The 20,364-nt window shown below is 44.0% G+C and overlaps 1 protein-coding gene across 1 annotated transcript; it reads left to right on the top strand.

Moving 5' to 3' along the window:
* Positions 1-590: 590 nt before the first annotated feature.
* On the top strand, positions 591-18,259 carry TMEM179 (transmembrane protein 179). The gene is made up of 4 exons (XM_083837623.1): positions 591-1,988; positions 6,176-6,313; positions 7,831-7,909; positions 10,655-18,259. The coding sequence occupies exons 1-4, from the start codon at positions 1,687-1,689 to the stop codon at positions 10,832-10,834; spliced, it is 699 nt and encodes a 232-aa protein (XP_083693749.1). The 5' UTR covers positions 591-1,686; the 3' UTR covers positions 10,835-18,259.
* The last annotated feature ends 2,105 nt before the right edge of the window (positions 18,260-20,364 follow it).

Below are 20,364 nucleotides of genomic sequence, written 5' to 3'. Positions count from 1 at the left end.
ACATCCAGACTGAAATATCAACAAAATCTTTTCTGTTACGAGTGCACGTCTATCCCCACAGGGTCAGGCCAGTGCTCTTTAACTCCTCGCAAAAATGAAATACAAGTTTTGATGATCAGGGTTGGGTAAGGATCAGAGAAATGGCCTGACATGTTTCATCAAACAGGGGTATTACTGACAAAAGTTTTTATTCAAGAAGCAGGTTCTGCACAAAAAAATACTTTCCCTTTACGGATAGAGTAAGCTTTCAAGATAATATGCATAGCAAATAAATCACAATGAAGATGGAATAACATCCTCAATGAGAATCCCCCCCAGCCTCTGCCTCAGTACTGTAACCTCTAAGCGGCATAGAAGAATAATTGATTCGCTCCCTGATGGAAGCACAAGCCTGAAATCCCATGTGAAGTGTAATCAGTGTCCCAGTTCCTCTCCTGCTCTGCTAAACACTACCTGGGAAGTGGCACGGTGCCTACAGTGAGCAGAAGCAGCCCTGGCAAGGAGAAGTGGCTGAGAGCTGTGTTTGACCTCAGACTGGATAAGGCTGGGAAACTGGGTTAGGAAATGGCTTTACCTGGAACTGGAGAAGAATTGCACTGTCTTCTGCTGGAAAGAGGAGTTACACTTAGATGAGAAAATGAAATTGGGATTGAGTGGGTCCCTGCCCATGGGAATGGCATGAGCAGTGACTTGTCCCTGCTGTGCAAGTGCCGTTGCTGCACCCAGAGTGAGGGCTGGTCTGTTCTCAGCTCGATGTCCCCCTTGAGCTCAGGGTTAGCTGGCACCAAGCCTCAACAGAAGTTATTCCACTTTTGGTGAGCTCTTGCTGCCACTCGCTCTGTCTTGGGGTGGGGACGGACACCAGCTAGGCTGGGACTAAAACCACTCGGTCTGCGGGTTCTGGGATGGGGACCTGCACACCCTGACCCTACTTGCAACCAGCTCAGGGTGCTGGCCAGATGTTTGGGTTGAGGTACTGCATGGCTTCAGTTATGGCTTTGGGGAGACAGAGATACAGGACCCAAGAGGTGACAGGACACTGCCACTGTGGCAGGCAGTGCTCTGGGTGTTTCAGACGCCCTCTGGGGCAGGTGTGCAGGGGTGGACACTTGATGTCTGTGTCTGTGCAGTGTTTTGGTTAAATTTTTTGAAATAGGGGCCAAATCCTGCAGGGATCCAGCAGCCAGGATGAGGCTGTTTTCTGTGTTTCACAGCCACCAGCAGGGGTGACACAGGTGTCCTGTGTCCTTAAGGGGACACCCTGCTGAGAGCCTGTTGGTACCCAGCCCCGCTGGGGGGACACCGATTGGTTTAACCCCCTGCGTGCCAGGGTGCATCAGCAGCCAGATTTTCCTGAAGAAGAGGAATTCTCACAGCAGCTCTTCCTCTCTCTCCCTGCTCAAGCCCTGAAGCCATCCGTATACAGACGGAGGGGACAGCTCCGGCAGCGGCAGTGCCAGAGGAGGCATCGCATCGCATCGCATCGCGTTGCACTGCGCATCCTCCCTCCCCACCCCCTACTGCTGCAGGCTTCCTCCCTGCATCCCTCCATCCTTTCCCCCCCTACATCACTCCCCCTGGCAACCCTCCTTCCTGCATCTCTCCTTCCCGCATCCCTCCCTCTTCCATCCCTCCCTCCTGCATCCCTCCCTCCATCCCTCCCTCTGCCTGCGCGGAGCCGCGGACATGGCGCTTAGCAATTTCCTCTTCGCTCAGTGCATCTGCTACTTCCTGGCCTTCCTCTTCAGCTTCATCGTGGTGGTGCCTCTGTCCGAGAATAGCAATGACTTCCACGGCCGGTGCCTGCTCTTCACCGAGGGCATGTGGCTCAACGCCAACCTGACGGTGGAGAGGCAGCGCTTCACCGTGCAGGAGTGGGGGCCTGAGGCCGCCTGCCGCTTCAGCATCTTCACCGGGCTCCTCTCCCTGCTGCTGGCCACAGTGCAGGCCTGGCGGACCCTCTTCTTCCTCTGTAAAGGGCACGAGGAGTAAGTACCCCCGGGGAGGGCAGCGGGTGCCAGCCACTCCTGCAGGCTGGGGCAGGTGGGAGCGGCCTCCGGGGGGAAGCACTGGGCTTTGAACCACCTGGATCCTCCTGCTGCCCAGAGGGGTTTGGGGTGAGGGGGTGTCTTGCCTGCACACACACCCCATGTGTACCCCCCTGCCTGCGTACCCCTCCAGAGGATGGGTTTGGGGTGGGAGCCAAATTCATTGTACTGCTCCTGCTGCCCTTTGGGATCTGAGTGCAGTGTCTGGCCAGCTCAACCATGGTGGGCACAAAGGGTGCTGCAGGTTGTGGGGTGATGCTGGAGGCTGGGGATTGCAGGTGCCTTGTGACTGTGGTCCCATTACACGTCCCTGCAGGAGGAGGCCTTCCCCTGATTGTAGAGCTGGGAAACCTTGAGCCAACACAGCTGGGGTGGGGGGGCTGGGAGGGGCAGGTGGGAGCAGTCAGCGGTTCCCCCTCTGTTTTTATTCTGTTTTTGTGGTGGACATGGCAACTATTGCAGAGAACAGCTATTGCTTGGTTACGACACGAGAGAGAAGCTGATCTCCCTGCGGCAGCAGCAGGGCTGCACCAGCAGTTGGTTCCTTTACTCAGACAACCAAGGTGCCTCAGATCTTGAATGAGGGCCTGGTGGTCGAGGCAGCAGCTCAGCAGTGCTGTGCTTGGTGCTCAGCTCTCCAGTGGATGTCCTGCAGCCTTTGGTACAGCCCTGGCACAGGTGACCCAGCCTCTGGGTGCTCTGGGGCCTTCCAAGCACCCACTGGCATGGAGGTGGGAAGGCAGGAGCAAGCACTGGTGGCTGGCTAGACTATGAAAGCCATTTTCCTTTACCACAGGGAGGGTAAATCACTCATGTCCGGGTCTATTTGGACTAGAAGTTTCTTGAGTCAGTGGCTGTTACTCAACCCTGGGCTTGTACAACAGCCTAGTGTGGTAATAGTGGGGACAGGGTAGCCGGGGTGTTCCCCTGGCCCTTTCTGACCACACTCAAGCTGCCTAATACTAAAACACCTTATAGCAAGTATGGAACAGAAAATTATTTCCACATTAAAGCTTACCTTAGAAAAGCTAAATATAACCATGGACTTACTTCATTTGAATTCAGTTTCCTCAGGTCATCAGATACCTATAGAGGATTAGTTGAATCCAGATACTTTTTTTTTTTTTAATTATTTTTTTTCTGGTTCAGAATCAGATTTTTTTTTTTTTTTTGGAAGAAACTAGCAGTAAACCCCCTGAAATAGTGAAATTTAGGTCTGATGTTTGGCCTGCTTCCAAATGCAGGTATTTAGTCCTGCTGGGCAGGCCTCTGAAAACTCTCTCTTCAGGAGCTGCATTCAGGCTCCTTCCTCTGGACTGAGCCGTACAAGTTGTGTAACGCTGAGCAGAGTTGTTCCAGGGAAGAAAGGGAGCAGGAGGCTGCTGTGTGGCAGGGAGCAACAGCAGAGCAAGTCTACATGATGGAGTAGCTGTAGAGCAACACAGAAGGGTAAAACAGGGTGAGCTGGAACTTGCTTAAAATAGCAGCTTCCTCAGAAGAGGGCCAGTCTGTCCCACACCCAGGTCTGCTGCTGTCTCTCTGAGAGGCAGTCTACACACATGCTATTCTGATTTTAGACCGCCATTTCTTAACACTTCATATGGGCATGAGAGCAGGCCTGTTTGGTTGGAGAGATAAACACAAGGCCCTCACCATAACTGATAAATACCATTTCTGATCAGAGGCAACTGAGGCAGCCCCAGGACAACATCCTTGCTGATCCTGCGGAGCAGGACCACTGCTGCTGGGCCAGCTCCATGGTGAGCCATTCTGATGCACTCAAGGTTAGCACCTTGCTCATCACAGCAAGGTGTCCAGTCTTCACGTGCAACAGCTTCAGCTAATTAAGGCTGATACTAATCCTTCACAGAAGGGTCTGAGCACCCTTTGCCTCATGGGCAGGCTGTGCTGGAGTTGTCTGCAGGAGTAGGAAAACCAAGTGGTGTCTGCTAGCTGTGATTTGGGCTTGGGACTATTCAACACAGCTGCAAGGTAGAGGTCCAACTCAGACACTTCGCAATGAGGGCTGAAAAGCAACTTCTACTTCGAGTGTTTTACAGGGCGTTTACTGTTAAGGGACATCCACTCAATGTGGAATGTGTAACTTTCTGATCTATGCAGAAAAATAGGCGAGGCAGAGAGCCAGATCTGCCCTGGCTCTCTACCAGGATGCCTTGGTCTGAGGAATCCCCACACATGATGATGGTAATGATGGTGATTGCCTGGTGCAAACTGGGTGCGACACTGAGACCTGCTTCCTTGGCAGACGGTCAGAGCCTGGACCTTGGCACCTCTTCTGTGCTGCAGGGTAGGAAGCAGAGTGTGGACTGGGGCCTGGGATAATGCTCTGAATATTCCTGTGAAACTTTTATTTTCTAGAGCAGTTATTAGTTCTAGTGCCACCCCTGATTTTATTTGGTGGACAGCTCAAGTCTTTTCTGTCTCTTAGGCCAGCATATTGTGCTAAGGTGCACATAGTGGATATGGCTTTAGTGACACTTGAAACCTAGGCTAGATATGAAATCAGGGCAGGGACAATGACCACACATAACTGTGCTGTGCTCATACCAGCTCCATCTGCTATGTGGGTGACCCTGGCGCTATGTGGGTGACCCTGGCGCTCTGCAGCAGTGAGCTGATCTGTTCCAAGTCCAGTGAAGCTGAAGAAGAATAGGATTAATGGCAACATTCCTCTACAAGTCAGGTGTCCTGGCATCCAACTGCAGGCTGTAAGGGCACATCTGGCAAGTGAATGATTTTGCTCCTTTTGCATTAGTTTTGAGATTGGATGGCTGTGCTTTTGAGAGAACCTAGACAACCCCTTCAAATCTGCATCAACCTCGGAATAGACTTCCTAGTCCAACTGGTGAATGTTGCCTCACCTCATTTTAAAGTTCTCCTGAGGTCACGTTTGCCTTAGGAATGTGTAACCTGTAGAAATGAAGATTGTCCAGCCCAGAACTTTGCCAGGATTCAGCCACTGACTCAAAAAGTTTCTCAACTTTTAATATATTGAGAGAACTGTGGAAAGAAATGTCTGTGTTTTTTTTTTTTGTTTGTTTGTTTGGCTTGGTTGTTGTTTTTCTCTGGGGTGAGTAGCTTCCTTTTATCCCCAGCACAATGAGAGGCGCACTGCTGGGCAATTTTGTATTTGTCCTTACCATCTAACTTGAATAGGACGACCTTCCTCCTGGAGTAGCTAGTCTTTCTCCAACCTAGAGTAGATGTTCAGTTTTTAGATAGTGAGACTTTCCAAGTGCCATCTAGAGCAGCTTCAAGCACCAAAGAGCTTTGCCAGATGAATGAGAAAGTTTTCACAAACTAGCATTAATTGGCAGTTAGGCAGCAGGCTGTTCTTTCAGTGAACACCTGTCCCTCCTTCTAGAAGACTGACTTGTGAGGCTGGAAGATGGGTGGACAATTCCTTGGCCTAATGGGACCCCTGTCAGCATCTCACCCTGTATCCCCTGTAGCACATGCCTAGAGCTGATCCTGGTTACGCAGACTAACTGGGTTGATGTAAACTGGCCTTCAGCTGGCAGAAATAACATACTGACACCGAAGCCAGAGATTATCCCAGGAGAAGCTGGCCTGCTCTGCAAATTGCCCATAAAACTGAGATTCGTGTCCTATGATGCCAGTACCTTGTGTTACATCGCTTAAAATGATTATAGCTATCAGTACTGTGTTGTTTTATTTTTAGTTTTAGTTTCCCTCTAGTAGGCAATTTTGGTCCCAATTATCATTTTAGTCAAGAAATAATTTTAGCTCCAGTTACTATATAATTTGAGCTAATGACATTTATTTTAACAATGGTGATTTTCATCATTACAACTAATGAAAGCCATGCTGTGTATGAACGATCGCCACTTAGTATTTATGATTTAAAGCCACATCCTCTTACGGTAAAAAAAAATAATAAATCTAAATCCAAAGAGCTTACAAATGAAGATAACGTAACTCAAGATCATAAGCCATAGTTTTTCAATATATTAGATGTTCTTAATTAAAGCAGACGTGTTTCAAATGGAAACTGATATCTTTGTCTGGTGTAAACTGCTTAGAGAGACTGCTGATGTTGTGTTTCAGCTGTTTATGAGTTACATTTTTCTTCTCTTTTATTGCAGCTCTTTCTTTTATGCTTTCCTGAATCTGCTGATCAGCGCCTTTGTGGTGTTTATCACATTTATTGCTAGCACTATAGTGAGTGTAGGATTTAACATGTGGTGTGATGCAATTACCGAAAAAGGAAGCATGCCAAATAGGTTAGTATTGAAGAATACATTTTCTTCTTTTTATCTTTCATATATGCACAAATGTAGAGTGGTGTTACAAACTGTAGTTGTTACACACAAGGTAATCAAAGGGGAGAATATGGGAGTCCAGATTCTTTTCATCTGGAACAAAAACAGCAAACCAAACTTTTTTCCTTTTAGTTCCCCACAAAGCAAAGTATGGTTTCCATCATGTCTCATGGTCTTTTTAAGAGTCACAAACACGTGCAAAAAAAACCCATTAGTTCCAAAGTTTTCATTTCCAAAAGAGAGCTGGATTTGGAAATGCTCGAAGAAGGGTGGGAGGAGGGAGGGTGTCCTGTGAGCAGGGCAAGGGGACTGGGAGCTAGGGTCCTGGCTTGAAATCCTGGCTTGAAATCCTGGCTCTGCCACCAACCTGTGTGACAGCAACCAAGGCACTTGTTCTGCCTGTGCCACAATGCACCATTATCCAAAAACTGGCCTCAGAGCGGTGCTGCAGACACCCTGAAAGCCACAGTACAGAAAGTATTTTAAGAGCAAAGTAAAGAGGTCTGATACTTTCTGAGAGGGCACAAAATGCACAGGCACTAAAATGTTCTGCTGTGTCTCACGATGCTTGTGCTCTGGGTAGGAAACTGATAGGCTGAGGTAGATTTTTTTATCAAACAAATAACAATGAAGAGAAATAAAAAGGTGACATTTTATGTCATATGATATTGAATAAAGGTACTACTTAAAGCATACATTTATATTTCACATTGTCATATGTTGTAAAATGCCATAGTAAATGTTCTGTTTAGGGCTGCAACGCTAATCGAATTATTCGAATATTCGGTTAAAAATTCCATTACAAAAAACATCTAATCGAATATTCGGGTAAGAACCCAAGATGACCGACAGCACTGAAAAGGACAGAGAAGAGGCTACAGAAATCAACCAAGAGATAGAAAGACAACCTCAAAATCCTGGGATTTTTTTCACACCAGTAAAAGTCCGAGTTATTTGTAAAATCTGTAGGCAGCCTCTATCTTACCATCAGAGTACCGTCTCCTTGCTGGAGCATCCGAAACAAAAACACCCATACAATCCCTTCTTCTGAGGCTTTCCCTGATGATGTCAAAAGGTAATGGAGGCTCATACACTTTGTTTCATTGAGGGGGAAGCAACCAAGCAGGGCTGATGCCAGATGTGTACAAGTGGGAGGCTCTGGGGGAGTGGGAGAAGATGGTCTTAGGTATATTGTTTTCATAATAACTATCACAGTTCCACTTTATGGAAGATTGGTGCTATCACTTAGATAATTACACATCATTTTTTAAATAAAGTATTTACATGCTTCTTTTACCCAAGCTTTAGAGAAGATTTGCAAGCAACCTAATTAGTGAAATAACTTAAATATAGAATCATAGAATGTGCCATTGTGATTGTTAAACACTTAGATATTGCTTCATTTTGTGCTTGGTTTGCCTATTTGGAACTTCTGAAATAACTTTCTTTCTTCCCCTCCAAATGCTTTCCTTGGGTAGCTGTGAAGAATTACAGGATATAGATCTTGAACTGAACTTAGAAAACTCTGCTTTCTACGACCAGTTTGCTATTGCACAGGTAGGTCAGACTAGGTCACAGTTCCCTTCCAGTTCATTTTCCATTTGTTCATCGATTTGGGATTGTTGGAGCTGAACTGCAGTCCTCTGAAATCAATGGGAATGTTTCCACTGACTTTAGTATGTGCTGAATCAAGATGATTGTGAACGGGTACATTTGCATTTTACGTTCAAAACAAATAGTTTTGAATGCAGACATGTCAAAACCTGACTCTTACTCATCATGGAAAATTAATTGTTTCTGCAAAGCATGAACTCTGTGAAGGCTGCAACACTTGGGTGTCCTGGAGTTCTTTATTGCTCTTAGCAATAAGAAGAGAATGGCTGACCTGCAGCAGACTGTGGGGCTGTTAGCTTTCTCTTCCATGAATTTGTTGGGGTCCTGGTTTAGGTTGGGATAGAGAGAAGATCCCCTGAGCCCATATAAATATCAGCCCTCTGAAAATAATGAAATAGTGCTGTCTTTTAGATAGTTTTTATTTTTTCCTGATCTTTGAAAATTAGACCTCTGAGGCTGTCAGATATTATTATTGAATATGCCAACTCTGAGTCAACACTCAAAGCCAGTGAACACTGAGACTTGAGCACTTACTTGAGCATGTGAACACATACTAGCATTGTTCCTCAAGGAGGATAGCCCCTTCCATGCAGGCTGCACCCATACACATGCTTCTTCGGTTGTCCCTCGTGGGAGGAAGCCTTACCTTTCTTGGGGCACTCCTTGAAGGCAACTGTGACCCTTAGACATAAGCTAGTCTTGTGGATTTTGTAGCCAGCAATGGCATCTAGACATCCATCCTAGACACACCTGCACGTAGCCAATTCGAAATATTCACACTGTGATATCAGGACGGGCAGCTTATACATAGGTCCTGCCAGATGGGGATCTCCGCTCTAATCCACGTTCCTCCAGACCTGGGTAGAGCCAGCCTGAAAGACGTATCTTTTAACCTCTGCAAACACCCAAGTATGAGGAGCCTGGGAGCATAACAGCTCCAGGGAAACACCATTTGTCTTCAAAAGCTGATTGTAGTAGTGGCAAAGGGTAGCCTGAGGGAGACTAGTTGAAAAAAGAACCAAGCACGGAGCAAAATTCTGCAGCATTGTCTTCTGATAACCGGGGTGTAGTAAGCAGAGTTGGATGAAGGCATGAGAATGGGTTTGTCTAAGGAGGGCAAATAAGTTTAATTCAATCAGCAGAGTGAAAAACCCAAGAATAGACTAGACATAGCAGCAAAACCAAACCTCTTTCCCTGTGAGTGCAGTAATTTCCTTCAGCAGGCCTCACTCAGTAGGAGTGGTCTGAATGGAGAAATCAAGACTGCTGACGATTTAAGAATTACAAAGATAGACTTTGGATAAAATCTGGAAGGGGAAAATAGGTAGCTTAATTACAGCTTTGGATATATGACACATGATGTGTGTACAGAAACACTTGTGCACACACACAGTAAGCCTGCTTCTTTGTGCTTTGCTCCATTAAGATATCTCCAACACATTGGAAACACTGGGAATTTCACTGAATTTGTCTAAAGCCATGTAGATTCTTTAATATCAAATACATCAAGAAGACCACAACAGTGTTAGATATTTGAACATATGTCATTAATGAAGCACTGATTAAGAACTGATTGCAAAACTTCCAAGTCTCTAGATTTGGTCATAAAAAGCCAGATGAGTATCTTCTTGTTCCCAAGACTTGCAGAATAACTCAAAAATTCTTTTTACCGGTGAACTGACATAATTGTAAGAATCGGCAGAAATGCTTAGGAGGCTTTCTAAAGTGCATGAGGTATATAGGAACACAAACTCCCATCTACATAACTGTGGCCCTTGTTTATCTTAATTGGCCATTAAAGTAAACAGCTGTGCTACTGCCCAGAAGTGCTAGATTTTTTCTTTTTCCATTTCTTTGACATAATAATAAAAAAGCAATATGTCAAAACTGAAATAAGTGAATTTACTTTTTTTTTTTTTCTAACAGTATAATGGAATTAAAATGGAATTTCTGCAAGAAAGCAGAAATTTACATTACTATAAATGAAATTCCTCTGAGACAGGGGAGGCCAACATTCAAGTACCTGGACCAATCAAAGCATAATTATTTCTACAAAGTTAAACAAGAGGGACTAAGTTAGTGATGGGACTTACTGCAGATCTGAGGCTTTAAGCTCAGGTCTCATATGCCAAATATATATGAGTCACCAGGAACTAGGATGTGTCGGATTGGGTTTCTCTTGCAGTTTGAGCTCCTGCTAATGTGAACCAATTACCCCAGAAAGTAACAGTTCAATTGGTAGGATTTTCTCAACAATATTCTGGATGGAAACACCTTAAAATTTATATTTCTCCAGGGGGCAGTGGGACGCCCACAGGATTCAGGAAGAAAGTTTTGGAAAAAGTATTAAAACATATGGCAACTCTAAGGTAATGGAAGAGAAATAATCCCAATAATTTTGGGACGGCCAGAACGTCAGATGCTGGGGAAGTTCAGCAGCTGCATTATACAGAATTCTTCATGATCATACTTAGTATTTTTGTATCAATTTTCCTACTACTTAAAGTTTTTTTCCTTTTAAGCTCAGAATATCTTGAAAGTATTGAGAAGTGGGGCCAGAAACTCACAAAGCATAACTTGTCGTGACTCCATGGGCTTTGGTCTAGGTGAGATTTTGATCTTCACCTGGACAGGTGGTTTTGTCTTTATGAAACAGTACTGATATCTGTCATTTCTTTGCTTCTCTAGTTTGGTCTCTGGGCTGCCTGGCTGACTTGGCTGGGAATTACCATTCTGGCTTTCCTGAAGGTTTATCACAACTACAGACAGGAGGACCTGCTAGATAGCCTGATCCATGAGAAGGAGCTGTTGCTAGGAAGATCCTCTTCACGAACCTCTTTGCAAGATGAGAAAAGTGCCATGATCTAAATAAAGCATAAGCAAATTTCCAGGGCAGAATCTAGGTTCTATTATTCAGTAGTGCAAGCTGATGTTGAGTCAGCATATTGAGTGTCAGAGATGTATTTTTTCCTGAAAAAAAGCTGTACTTGTGAATCACCCACTTTCTCAATGAAAAATTGTCGGCAGGAGTATTTATATGAGGATACAGAGAATGAACTAGCCCATGTGCCATTGACATAGCAAACTTTCTGTCCTGCACAGGCAGGGAGCAGCACAATCTGTAACCTGCTGTTGCTAGCAGAATTCCTGCGTGTTATCACTGGCTTTTGGGGCAGTGATTGTTTTTGAGGACTGTGCTGGCAAGACCAGGCTACAGAATCTAGGCTATTCCTCCATATTGTTCTGCAACAACAGTAATAACTGGAGCTGTGTCCAGTCGCTCTTGTCCCTCTCTCCTCCCTTTTGCTAATAAAGCTGCTCTCATTCTCACTTTATTCTGTGCGGTTGTAGCTCTGGTCCAAGTACAGACTCTTGCTGTCTCTGCTTTTCCTATGTGTGGACACCGTGCTGACAAACCTATTGTCCCCACTCTGATGTTGAATTTGCTTAGAACATACAGACCTGTGTTCCAGATGATACTTACTATGAGACAATTTTAATGAATTTCATGAAACCATTATGTTATCTGTAAAAAGCTGTGTGCCATTTGAAGGGATGGAGGAGAATGTTTGTGTTTTTATTTATTCTTAGATTTTGGCATGGCCATCATTTATTATGGCTTCCTGAAGTGTAGTTTAGCTAGCAATTTCTGAAGCTTGCATACTAAGAAGTTAAGCTGAGTTCACAGTATCAAAGCTTGTGCATTTATAAGCATAACTTGGTCCCTAATATAGTATACTATTTAGTTCTGAGTATTAGAGTTTACTTGTGATATTTATTTCATACAGAATATGCAATTTTTTTTGTAAACATTTGCATTGTAGGTATCTCTGTATATCTATCAACATAGCAAAGAGCATGAACAGCTGAGCTATTTTATAGGTACTCAGTGCTGAATGGACCCATTCTCCCCACTCCTGGGCAAGAGATCCAGGGCTGATGAATTTTGCTGTGAAAAGGGAGAACTGTTACTTTCACAAAGCTCACTCGTGACCTTGTTGCTTTCAGTTTTGCTTGGCCAGCACTTCAATGAATAAGGTGCATGAGAAGTAGGTCTGATAATTAGGAATTACTTAGGTGAGTGTGGGATTGCATAGCAGAGAAATAAAGTTGTGCTAGAACAAGGCAGTTATACCCAAGTGCATGATGCACAGTAGACCTTTTTCAGCAGGAAAGTTAAGAAAGAAGTTAAGTTTAAGTAGCAGAAGAATTTTGGGGAGCACCCTAACACTGCCTGTGTTAGCTGAGCTTGAGCTGACACTGAATTTATTGCAAAACAAGTGCAAACCATGTACATCTATACTGCCTGGTAAATAGGAAACGGGGAGAAGACATCAGGCTTCTCTCCCATCAGAGCACAAGCCTGGGGAAAGCACAACCATGCAGTTTTACTGTTGTCTTCTGAGGACTATTTGGTGCATAAAGTTAAGTACCTGCTTAAGTAGCTGAAACAGGATTTGAAGTCATAACAAATCCCTTAATTTGTAAGGATTTTAGGGTGTAAAATCTAGCATCACATTTAACAACTAAATTGTTCCCTCAGGTTTAGGAAAAAAAAATGGCCATGTGGTGTAAGCCGTGAGCTGGCCCTGTGAACTTCTCTCGTAGCCCCAGCTGGCCATGGCTGTCTGCAGGGAGATTTTGTTTTTCACTGTGATTTCAACCCACAAGGGAATGCAATTCCTCTGAAAGCTTTACAACAGTGGCTTTTTTTTTTTTTTTGGTAGTTGTGAATTGAAATAAAAGGAAAAGTTCCTAAAGGGGGAATCAGAGATTAGTTAATTGGTATTAACACTAGTTAATACCAATTGAAAATTCAGAGACCAGGACTAATAGAGTTTTTCTTTTATTCAGTTTGTCTAATAGGAAAGACATTCTTTCAGTTACCCAAGACCTTTGCCAGGGCATGACCTTCCCCTTCTAAACATGAAGAAGTGCTTAGGATGTGAAGGTTACCTTGTTTCCTCTGTTTCCCCAGTTATTTCTCTGACTGTAAAAGACACTACTTCCCTTTCCAACCTCACCTTGAATTTACAACTCACCAGTGATGTCTCCTTCCACAAATACCTTCAGTGCATGCCTAACTCCTTGCATGGGACCATGCTGCTGCTTTGTATTTGATGTCTGTATGTACCAAATCATACTTAGGCTGCAGTAGCATGTGAGTTACTGGTCTTGCCTGGGGGGTCTTAAGAACTGGAGGGCAGAAGGCAGTGAGTGTCTCTCCCTTATGCCTCCTCTGGCAAGAGGTATATTCAAAGAACAAGAACCCTATGTGATATTTATGTTTGTATTTATTTATTTTCACATGATGGAAGGGGAAAAAGCTTTGTGGTCTTTGCCCATGCAGCCCACTTGCTGCTGCCCATAGTAAAGCTGTGGGTTATTCTGGTGAAGAGCATGGGCTGCTGTGGTTTTCTTGCCATGTTCCTTGTGATGTTAAAGCCACAGTCAAAGTTTCTTAGTTTGGGCCTGTGCAAATTGCTAGTAACACAGGGTGAATCTTAGATAGTCAAAAGGAAATGGATGCTGCCTTCTGAGACACTGGGGTGTTGCCAGTATTCTGTTATATTGAATATGTTCCCTGTGTCCTGGCTACCATCTGTGGTTAATTTCCCCACCAATTCCCTGCCAGCAGTGCACATTGAGCTAGCAAATTCTCAGCCAAGCTAAAATATCTTGGCCGAGATTTTAGATCAATATTGGTTATTTTTTATTTATTTATTTTTGTAATGGAGAAACAATTGAAGCCAATTATTTTTGGAACATAATTTCCTCATGAGGGCACAAATGCTCATCACATCCTATCCTACTAATTCAGGAGGCATTTTTCAGCTGTGAACTTCCAGTAGGAATCACAAAAATAAGAGCCTGATGATTTACTTCAAGAACTGAAGGATATATGCATGCTATGGCAATGTTTCTATGGTCCCTTAGAAAAATGGTTATTGTAATAACTGGTGATAGATGCTTAAATAGAAGGCTTTGCTGATGAAAGCATTCAGTGTCAGGATTCAGCGATGGTGTATGTGTGTAAGTGCAATATACACAGATAAATGTCAGAAATAACCCTATAACTGCTATACTGCGGTGTGGGTACAGACAGCATGGTTTGGAGTAATCATTATGTTGCCTTAACTTTCAGCACTGCCTTTTTCTTACTGTTATTAGGGTCTGTGCAGTGCAACACACAGGTGATGATATCCAGAGGTGGATGCCGGTGTGATGTGTGCAGAGTGGGAAAGCACTGGCCAGGGCACAGCCTCCGAAGGGCTGAGGTGGGTTTCTAATGGGGATTTGCAGAGGTTTTAAATCCTCCCCAGTCTCTTGGTAATATCCTGATGTTATCCTGTATTAGTCCTGCTAGGAACAGAGAGTCAGATTCCCTTCAAGGCCTTCCCTCACCTACACAACACACTGCTGATTTAACCTGTGTAGTACTCAGGATGGAAGCAGAGCCTCAGCAAAGAGGAGCACACATTTTACAGTATTAATGCGTTAGCAAAGAGTCCTTTTACCCAAGATCCAGAAATTGTTCACTACAGGCTCCCAAATGACTGATGTGTGTTAGAATGGCAACATTATTTGCTGCCCACAAGTCTCTTCAGGCTGATGCGGACTCGGGATTTGTGGTCCCCTTGCTAAGGAAGTGTGAGCCACAGGCCATTGGGTAGGCTTTATGTTGGAAGCAGGGTTTCTGCACAACCTCAAATCACACATCAGTCTGTGTAATGGGTGTTAGAAAAAGTGTAAATTCAGAGATGATGTCACCTGCAAAATGTTCAGTGCAAGAAAGTCCACACAAACTGTGTGTTTGGGTGAATGAGGCTTTTATTGTCCCCATTCTCCAAAAACCTCAAATATATTGCATCACTTTTCTTTGTTTAAATTATAAATTTAACAGATATCCAGATAATCATTCAGACTTGTCAGATTTACAGTTTTCCATGACAAACTTATCTGGATTTTGACAAACTTTTGTCTTTTCTCCTAAATCAATGGCCTGGATGTGAATGTCCTTGAACTAATGGGAAGTGTTTCTGTATGCAGACCCTAAATTTGCATCTCAGACCACTTCCTTTGCTGATGGAAATAGCCCATTTTTATCTCATTGGAATGTTTGCTTTGGAGGCCACAAATGTCCTTTCCTTATGCTTAGGCAATCTGGGAGGGGAATTAGGCTTTGCCTGGCTAGTTTCCACACCTGCATGCAGTGAGAAAATGCTCATATAGCTTCATGAGCACTGAAATTGTTTTAGAGTTATTTCTGTTCATGGTCTACCCTCCTGAAGTGTATATTTTTATTTTTGTCCCCCACAAGAAAGAGTAAACCTAACCTGAACTCTATTTTAGCATTCACAGGTACAAACCTAAGAGTATTTCTAGTTTTTTTGTTGTTTGTTTGCTTGCTTTAAGTGATAACATTCCATGCAATTTCTGAATCTAACAACTGCATAGAAGGCAGCACTCTGATGTACTCCTGGCATAGAAGAGAAAAACACAACTGCACTCTCTCAAAAAAATTTAACATTTGTTTCTGGGAGGTTAGACAATGATTTACTTAATATATAGCAAGTACTGTTTATTTCAAGGCAGGCATGTAATTGATAGCATCTTTCCATGCTGTTGTTGGGAGGAGTATTTATATAGCAATGCTTTCTCTTTAGTTTCTTTTGTCCATGCCAAAGAATGTAATCGAACTGATATTGCAAACATAGATTAATGTGAATGTATTCACCCGAGTGCTTAAACCTTTCTACCTCTCCTAGCTGCTATAACTGATTGAAGTGTTCTTGCATAAAACACTCAAAAGAACAGAATGCATGTAAGAGCCTAAATCCTATTTTCATTTAGAGCTTAAGGATTTAGGATTTATCTCATTAACTTCCTGTCAGATCCTTTTCCTATAAAACGGGCATAGGCACCCAAGAAATGCTCTGAGAATAGCCCTTTTGATTGGTCAAATAATGTTTTTTATTTTTATTTTTTTAAATCTATGTCAGCAACTGTGACTTGTTAGACATGGAAAGTTATGTTACCTGACAAGTAGGATTTCACGGGGGTGGCAGAAAGCATGGAGCTACTTGTTAAAAGGGCTGTGGCCCTCCTTTCCCAACTTTCCCCACAGGGAAGGAGCTGCAAGGCACAGGCTTTTAACCTCCCTGCTTCCTGGGGAGGCATGAGCCTCCATCTGCACAGCAAATGCTCTCACCGTGCTGTTATTCTGGATCTCCCTCAAATCTTCCTGTTAGAACTTTTCTACTTGGCTTGAAATTCCTAAAACCTGACATTTTAGCTTGGTGGTTATGGTGTTTATCAAGGAGATAAAGTACCTGGCAGCAAGAACAGCTCACTGAAATAGCTTGAATTATTTGTTTGTGGTGGAAACACAATATGAGAAGGTTTTGATCCCCCTTTCTTCCCACCTATGTTGCAAAGCGAGGGTGGAGATGCCCTGACAGGAGGTGGGAACGAAGATCCATCATTACAGTTGACTTCTTGGGTGATTTCTCACGCAAGCAGATAAATGGCCCTGTGGCAAACCTCCTTATTTTCCCTTCATTTCCCTCCAAATCTGGGCAAGTTTGACTTCAGTTTGTATACGGGTTCTGCATAATATTTACAAATGCAAGAGAAATTGCAGCTCTATAGCAAACTTTACTTTTTGTGTAAAAGAAAGTAAGAAAAAGCATTTCAGCTTTTCTCTTTTCTCATTGGGCTCTCTGGGGTTTGACGCCAAACTCTTCCCTTTACACAAGCCAGGCCTGACTTGCCTGACATGTTGCTCTGAAAGGTTCCCAAGGCTGGTGCCAGCACTCCCTTGAGGAACCTGGTGGAGTCAGAAAAGTAGGATATTAATCCACAGATTTTAAGGAAGGGAAATGTTTTAAAATCATCTGTCATGGTATCCCACATAACACACTCCAGAGCTTTTCTCCCACTTGCTCCTGCAGCAGAAGGAATTATTTTTCCCTGTTAACACTGTGAGGTGCAATAATTTGTGCCTGAAATACAGCACATCCTCCTGCAGCACACTGGATCTTGACGTAGTCAATTAACCCTTGCCACACTTCCTAGGCTGCTGCAACGATTTTCATCCTCTTTGCTGAAACTGTGGTCACCATTTGGCTTCTAAAGGTGCTAACAGCCTCCTTAAACCAAAGTTTTTAAGAGATGAAAGCAGTCCTTTTGCCAAATGACTGCAGGAAGCTCAGTGCTGAAGAGCATCCTTCGGGGGGAGAACCAATGCAGGGGGTCCACAGCCAGTGCAGACAGGTGGCATCAGAGATATTTTAGACAAATACTCTCTGGGTAAAACTACTGCAGTTTTTCAGCCCAATTGAGAAATCAATATATTATGATCTAAAATATACTGTTATATGAGTTTTGCAGGCTTTTGCAGGTTTTTTATATAAAGAAAAATAAGTCTGTTCCACTGATATCTCCTTCTCCTGGATCCTTTCTTCTTTAAATACATTTCTGGAAGAATTTCACAGGGTTTTATTGCCATCAGGTTAATCAGGCGTTATTTCTCACATCTCTTCCTATCAGGGACAAGCACAGTCAAGAGGGACAGGAGAGTGCCACGCTTCAGAATAAAAATAGATAGTGAGGAGAACTGTTAGTGCTCTTCCCATGAGGGACGTCAGCATTCAGGCTGTGATATGAGGGATCCAGTGTGGCAGAGCCTGGGCTGGCAATGCTGACATTGATTTCAGCCTTAGCTTGGACCACTCAGATTTTCACAATTTGTTTTGGAAGTCTCCAGGTTTCCATAACTTGTTTAACAGTTGAAAGCAGGATTGGGGCAGATCCTTAGCTGGTGTATGCAGCTTAGCATTGTGAGCCTCGCTGGAGCCATGCCAGTCCACACAAGCTGCGGGCAGAGCCTGGTCTGTTTTGAATCTTATTTCTCATGCTTTGTATGCTCTTTTGCAGTGTAACAAGTGCTGATTTGGAGCATTAATTGCATGCATTTGACAGAAACCGAATGAGAGTTAGGTTTATTGTTTTGATACAGTTTCAAAAGGAAAGCTTTTTACTAGCGTTTTAATACAGCCATTTGTAAACACCTGGCAAATAAAAATTGTGAGTCCAATCCTTCTGCTAGTGGAGTCATTGACAAAATTTCCCTTGGCTTTAGTAGGAGCTGGACTGGGTTCATTGTAAGTGGTATACTCTAGTGTTAATGATAATGATTTAATGTTTTATATATTGATGCTTTTTTGCTGGACAGTGCATTGGCTTTTTATGATTTGGTGATATATACGAATAAACTACTTGAAAAGTTAATATTTCTGTGCTTGGTTTTTTGATGGTGAGTTGAATTTACTATGTACAAGTTAAAAAGTGATTACCAAAGCCAGTGGTGACACCTCAGTTTGTTCCCTCATTCCCTGGTATCTCCATGCTGCAGCTTGCATGGTCATGGACATGACCAGCCTCCCTAAGCTGAGCCCTCTTGGTACCATCTTCCAGCAGTGAGCCCTAAAGCTACAGCAGGCAAAGAGAAGGTAGTTCACCTGCATGAGATGCAGATGAAAGCCAATTTGTTACCTAGTGTAGTGGGGTATCACAGGCTGCATGGGCAGGTTCATTTTCTAAATGCCAACTAGTTAATTTTCTTCTGGTAGCCCCAGACTTTCTCTTCAGGGGTGGGTCTAAAGGTTCCCAACAGCCCTCCTGGAGCAAGGAATTAATAAGGAACAACTCCACTCCTATATCTTGGAGGTTTCTGAGTTATTTCTTGAGGGCAGCTGCTAATACCCTTTTTCTAGTCACATGCTGCCAAACTTTCTGCTTGCTGCAAGGTGGCAAAAGGCAGAAATGTCAAATAAAGTTGCTGCTATGGATTATTTCCGGACTAGCAGGACTGGAGAGAAGAAGCAAAGGAGTAGGACTATAAGCAGTCTCTGGAACTCCCTTTTACCAGCACTAATGCTGAGTGCATTAAAAGGTTAATGTAAAAAAATCTAGTGTCATCTCACTGTGTCCCTTTCTATCTCCTGCGATTGTATGAGTATGGATTCACCTGCTCATGCAATCAGGTGCTGCTGATGGGGTATAACTGCCTGAAGAGGGTGTTGGCAGCTGCCCTCCATTCCTGCTGCAGGAATGTACTGCACACTGTCAAAACAACACTGCTACGGTCTGCTGATTCCTGCTACGGGGAATTTAACACCCATTACATAAGGGATATTAGGCAGCACTTCTGCCCTTAGGCCCTCTCACTAGCCCATTTTCCTGCATAGACCTCTTTCTGCTCCCTTCTGGCCCTTTGACTCTCACCAGCGCAGACACTGCTCATGGCAAGCCCACAACCTCACTGTCTGCTTCAAAACCTGCTGCAGGAGTCGTGTCCTCCATATTCCTTCCTCTGCTCTTTGAGGCGAAAACATGACCATTTCCAAGCCAGACTAAATAATTGCTCAGAGCTAGTTGACTTCAGGACTCCTGACTTTTATAGCTGGTCTCCACACTGGCACCAGAGTGAATTCATGTGAGCATTCTGTCCATTTGTAGTAAATTATATGGTCCTTCTCCTTTTGTTTTCCTTTTTATGGGCAATCCTCAGGAGTTGTACTGAAGGGAAATATTACCCAGTACAGCTGTCAGGGGAAATAGTAACCAACATAACTGATTTGATATAATTTCAGAGCTCCTTTCAACTCCTCCAAACTCACGGACTCACCAAGGGGTCACACGTAGAAAAAAAGAGCGTCGAGCAAGAGTAAGGAGAAATCCCGCCCAGCTTACAGCACTGAGGATAGAATTGTGATGGATAAAGAGCAGAAGGAAGGCAGAGTGGGAAAAGGGGTGTGTGTGCATCTGTGTGTGTGTAAGCAGCGTGGGCGAAGGAAGGGGAGAAGAGCTTCAGTGTGAGGAGGAAATAAAGCAGGTAAGTCCACAGTGAAGCTGTGCACCAGAAATTAAATGCAGGCCTAGAGGTCAGAAGTTTTGCTCCTGTTCCCAGGCTAGTTTTGACCTGCTTCCTTCATTCGCACAGATACATAGGTTTTCTCAGCTTCAGTTTCTTCAGCTGCAGAAGGACACTGCTGGCCCAGGGATTGGGTTTAACATTTATTTATTTCAGACTATCTGGAGGTGCTCTGCAATGAGTTGTTTTGGCTCTCTGCAGTCTGTGACAGAGCTGACAGACCACAGCACAACAATCCTGACCCAGTAGGCCAGCAAGGCCACGGGGAAGCTTCTGCAGGCAGCTCAAGTGCTGCTTTTGCCTGTGCCCGAAACTGTCTCACCCAGAGCCAGGAATAGCTGCTCCTCTGCTTATTTTCCTTGACAGCCTGGTTGTGATAGCCATTCTCAGAGTGTGCCTCACTCACACTGATAAGCCTGGGCCCTGATTTATCACCTGATAAAAAGGTGAATGTGGCCAT

Source organism: Anser anser (assembly GCF_964211835.1).
Source record: "Anser anser genome assembly, chromosome: 5".
Taxonomy (NCBI): Eukaryota; Metazoa; Chordata; class Aves; order Anseriformes; family Anatidae; genus Anser; species Anser anser.
The sequence above is the reverse complement of the archived record's forward strand: the minus strand, read 5'-3'. Positions and strand labels throughout refer to the sequence as shown.

Coding starts and splice junctions, on each gene's coding strand:
- TMEM179 (XM_083837623.1), top strand. CDS start 1,687: ATGGCGCTTAGCAATTTCCTCTTCGCTCAGTGCATCTGCTACTTCCTG. Junction 6,314..7,830: donor AAAGGAAGCATGCCAAATAG/GTTAGTATTGAA, acceptor TTCCTTGGGTAG/CTGTGAAGAATTACAGGATA. Junction 7,910..10,654: donor ACCAGTTTGCTATTGCACAG/GTAGGTCAGACT, acceptor TTGCTTCTCTAG/TTTGGTCTCTGGGCTGCCTG.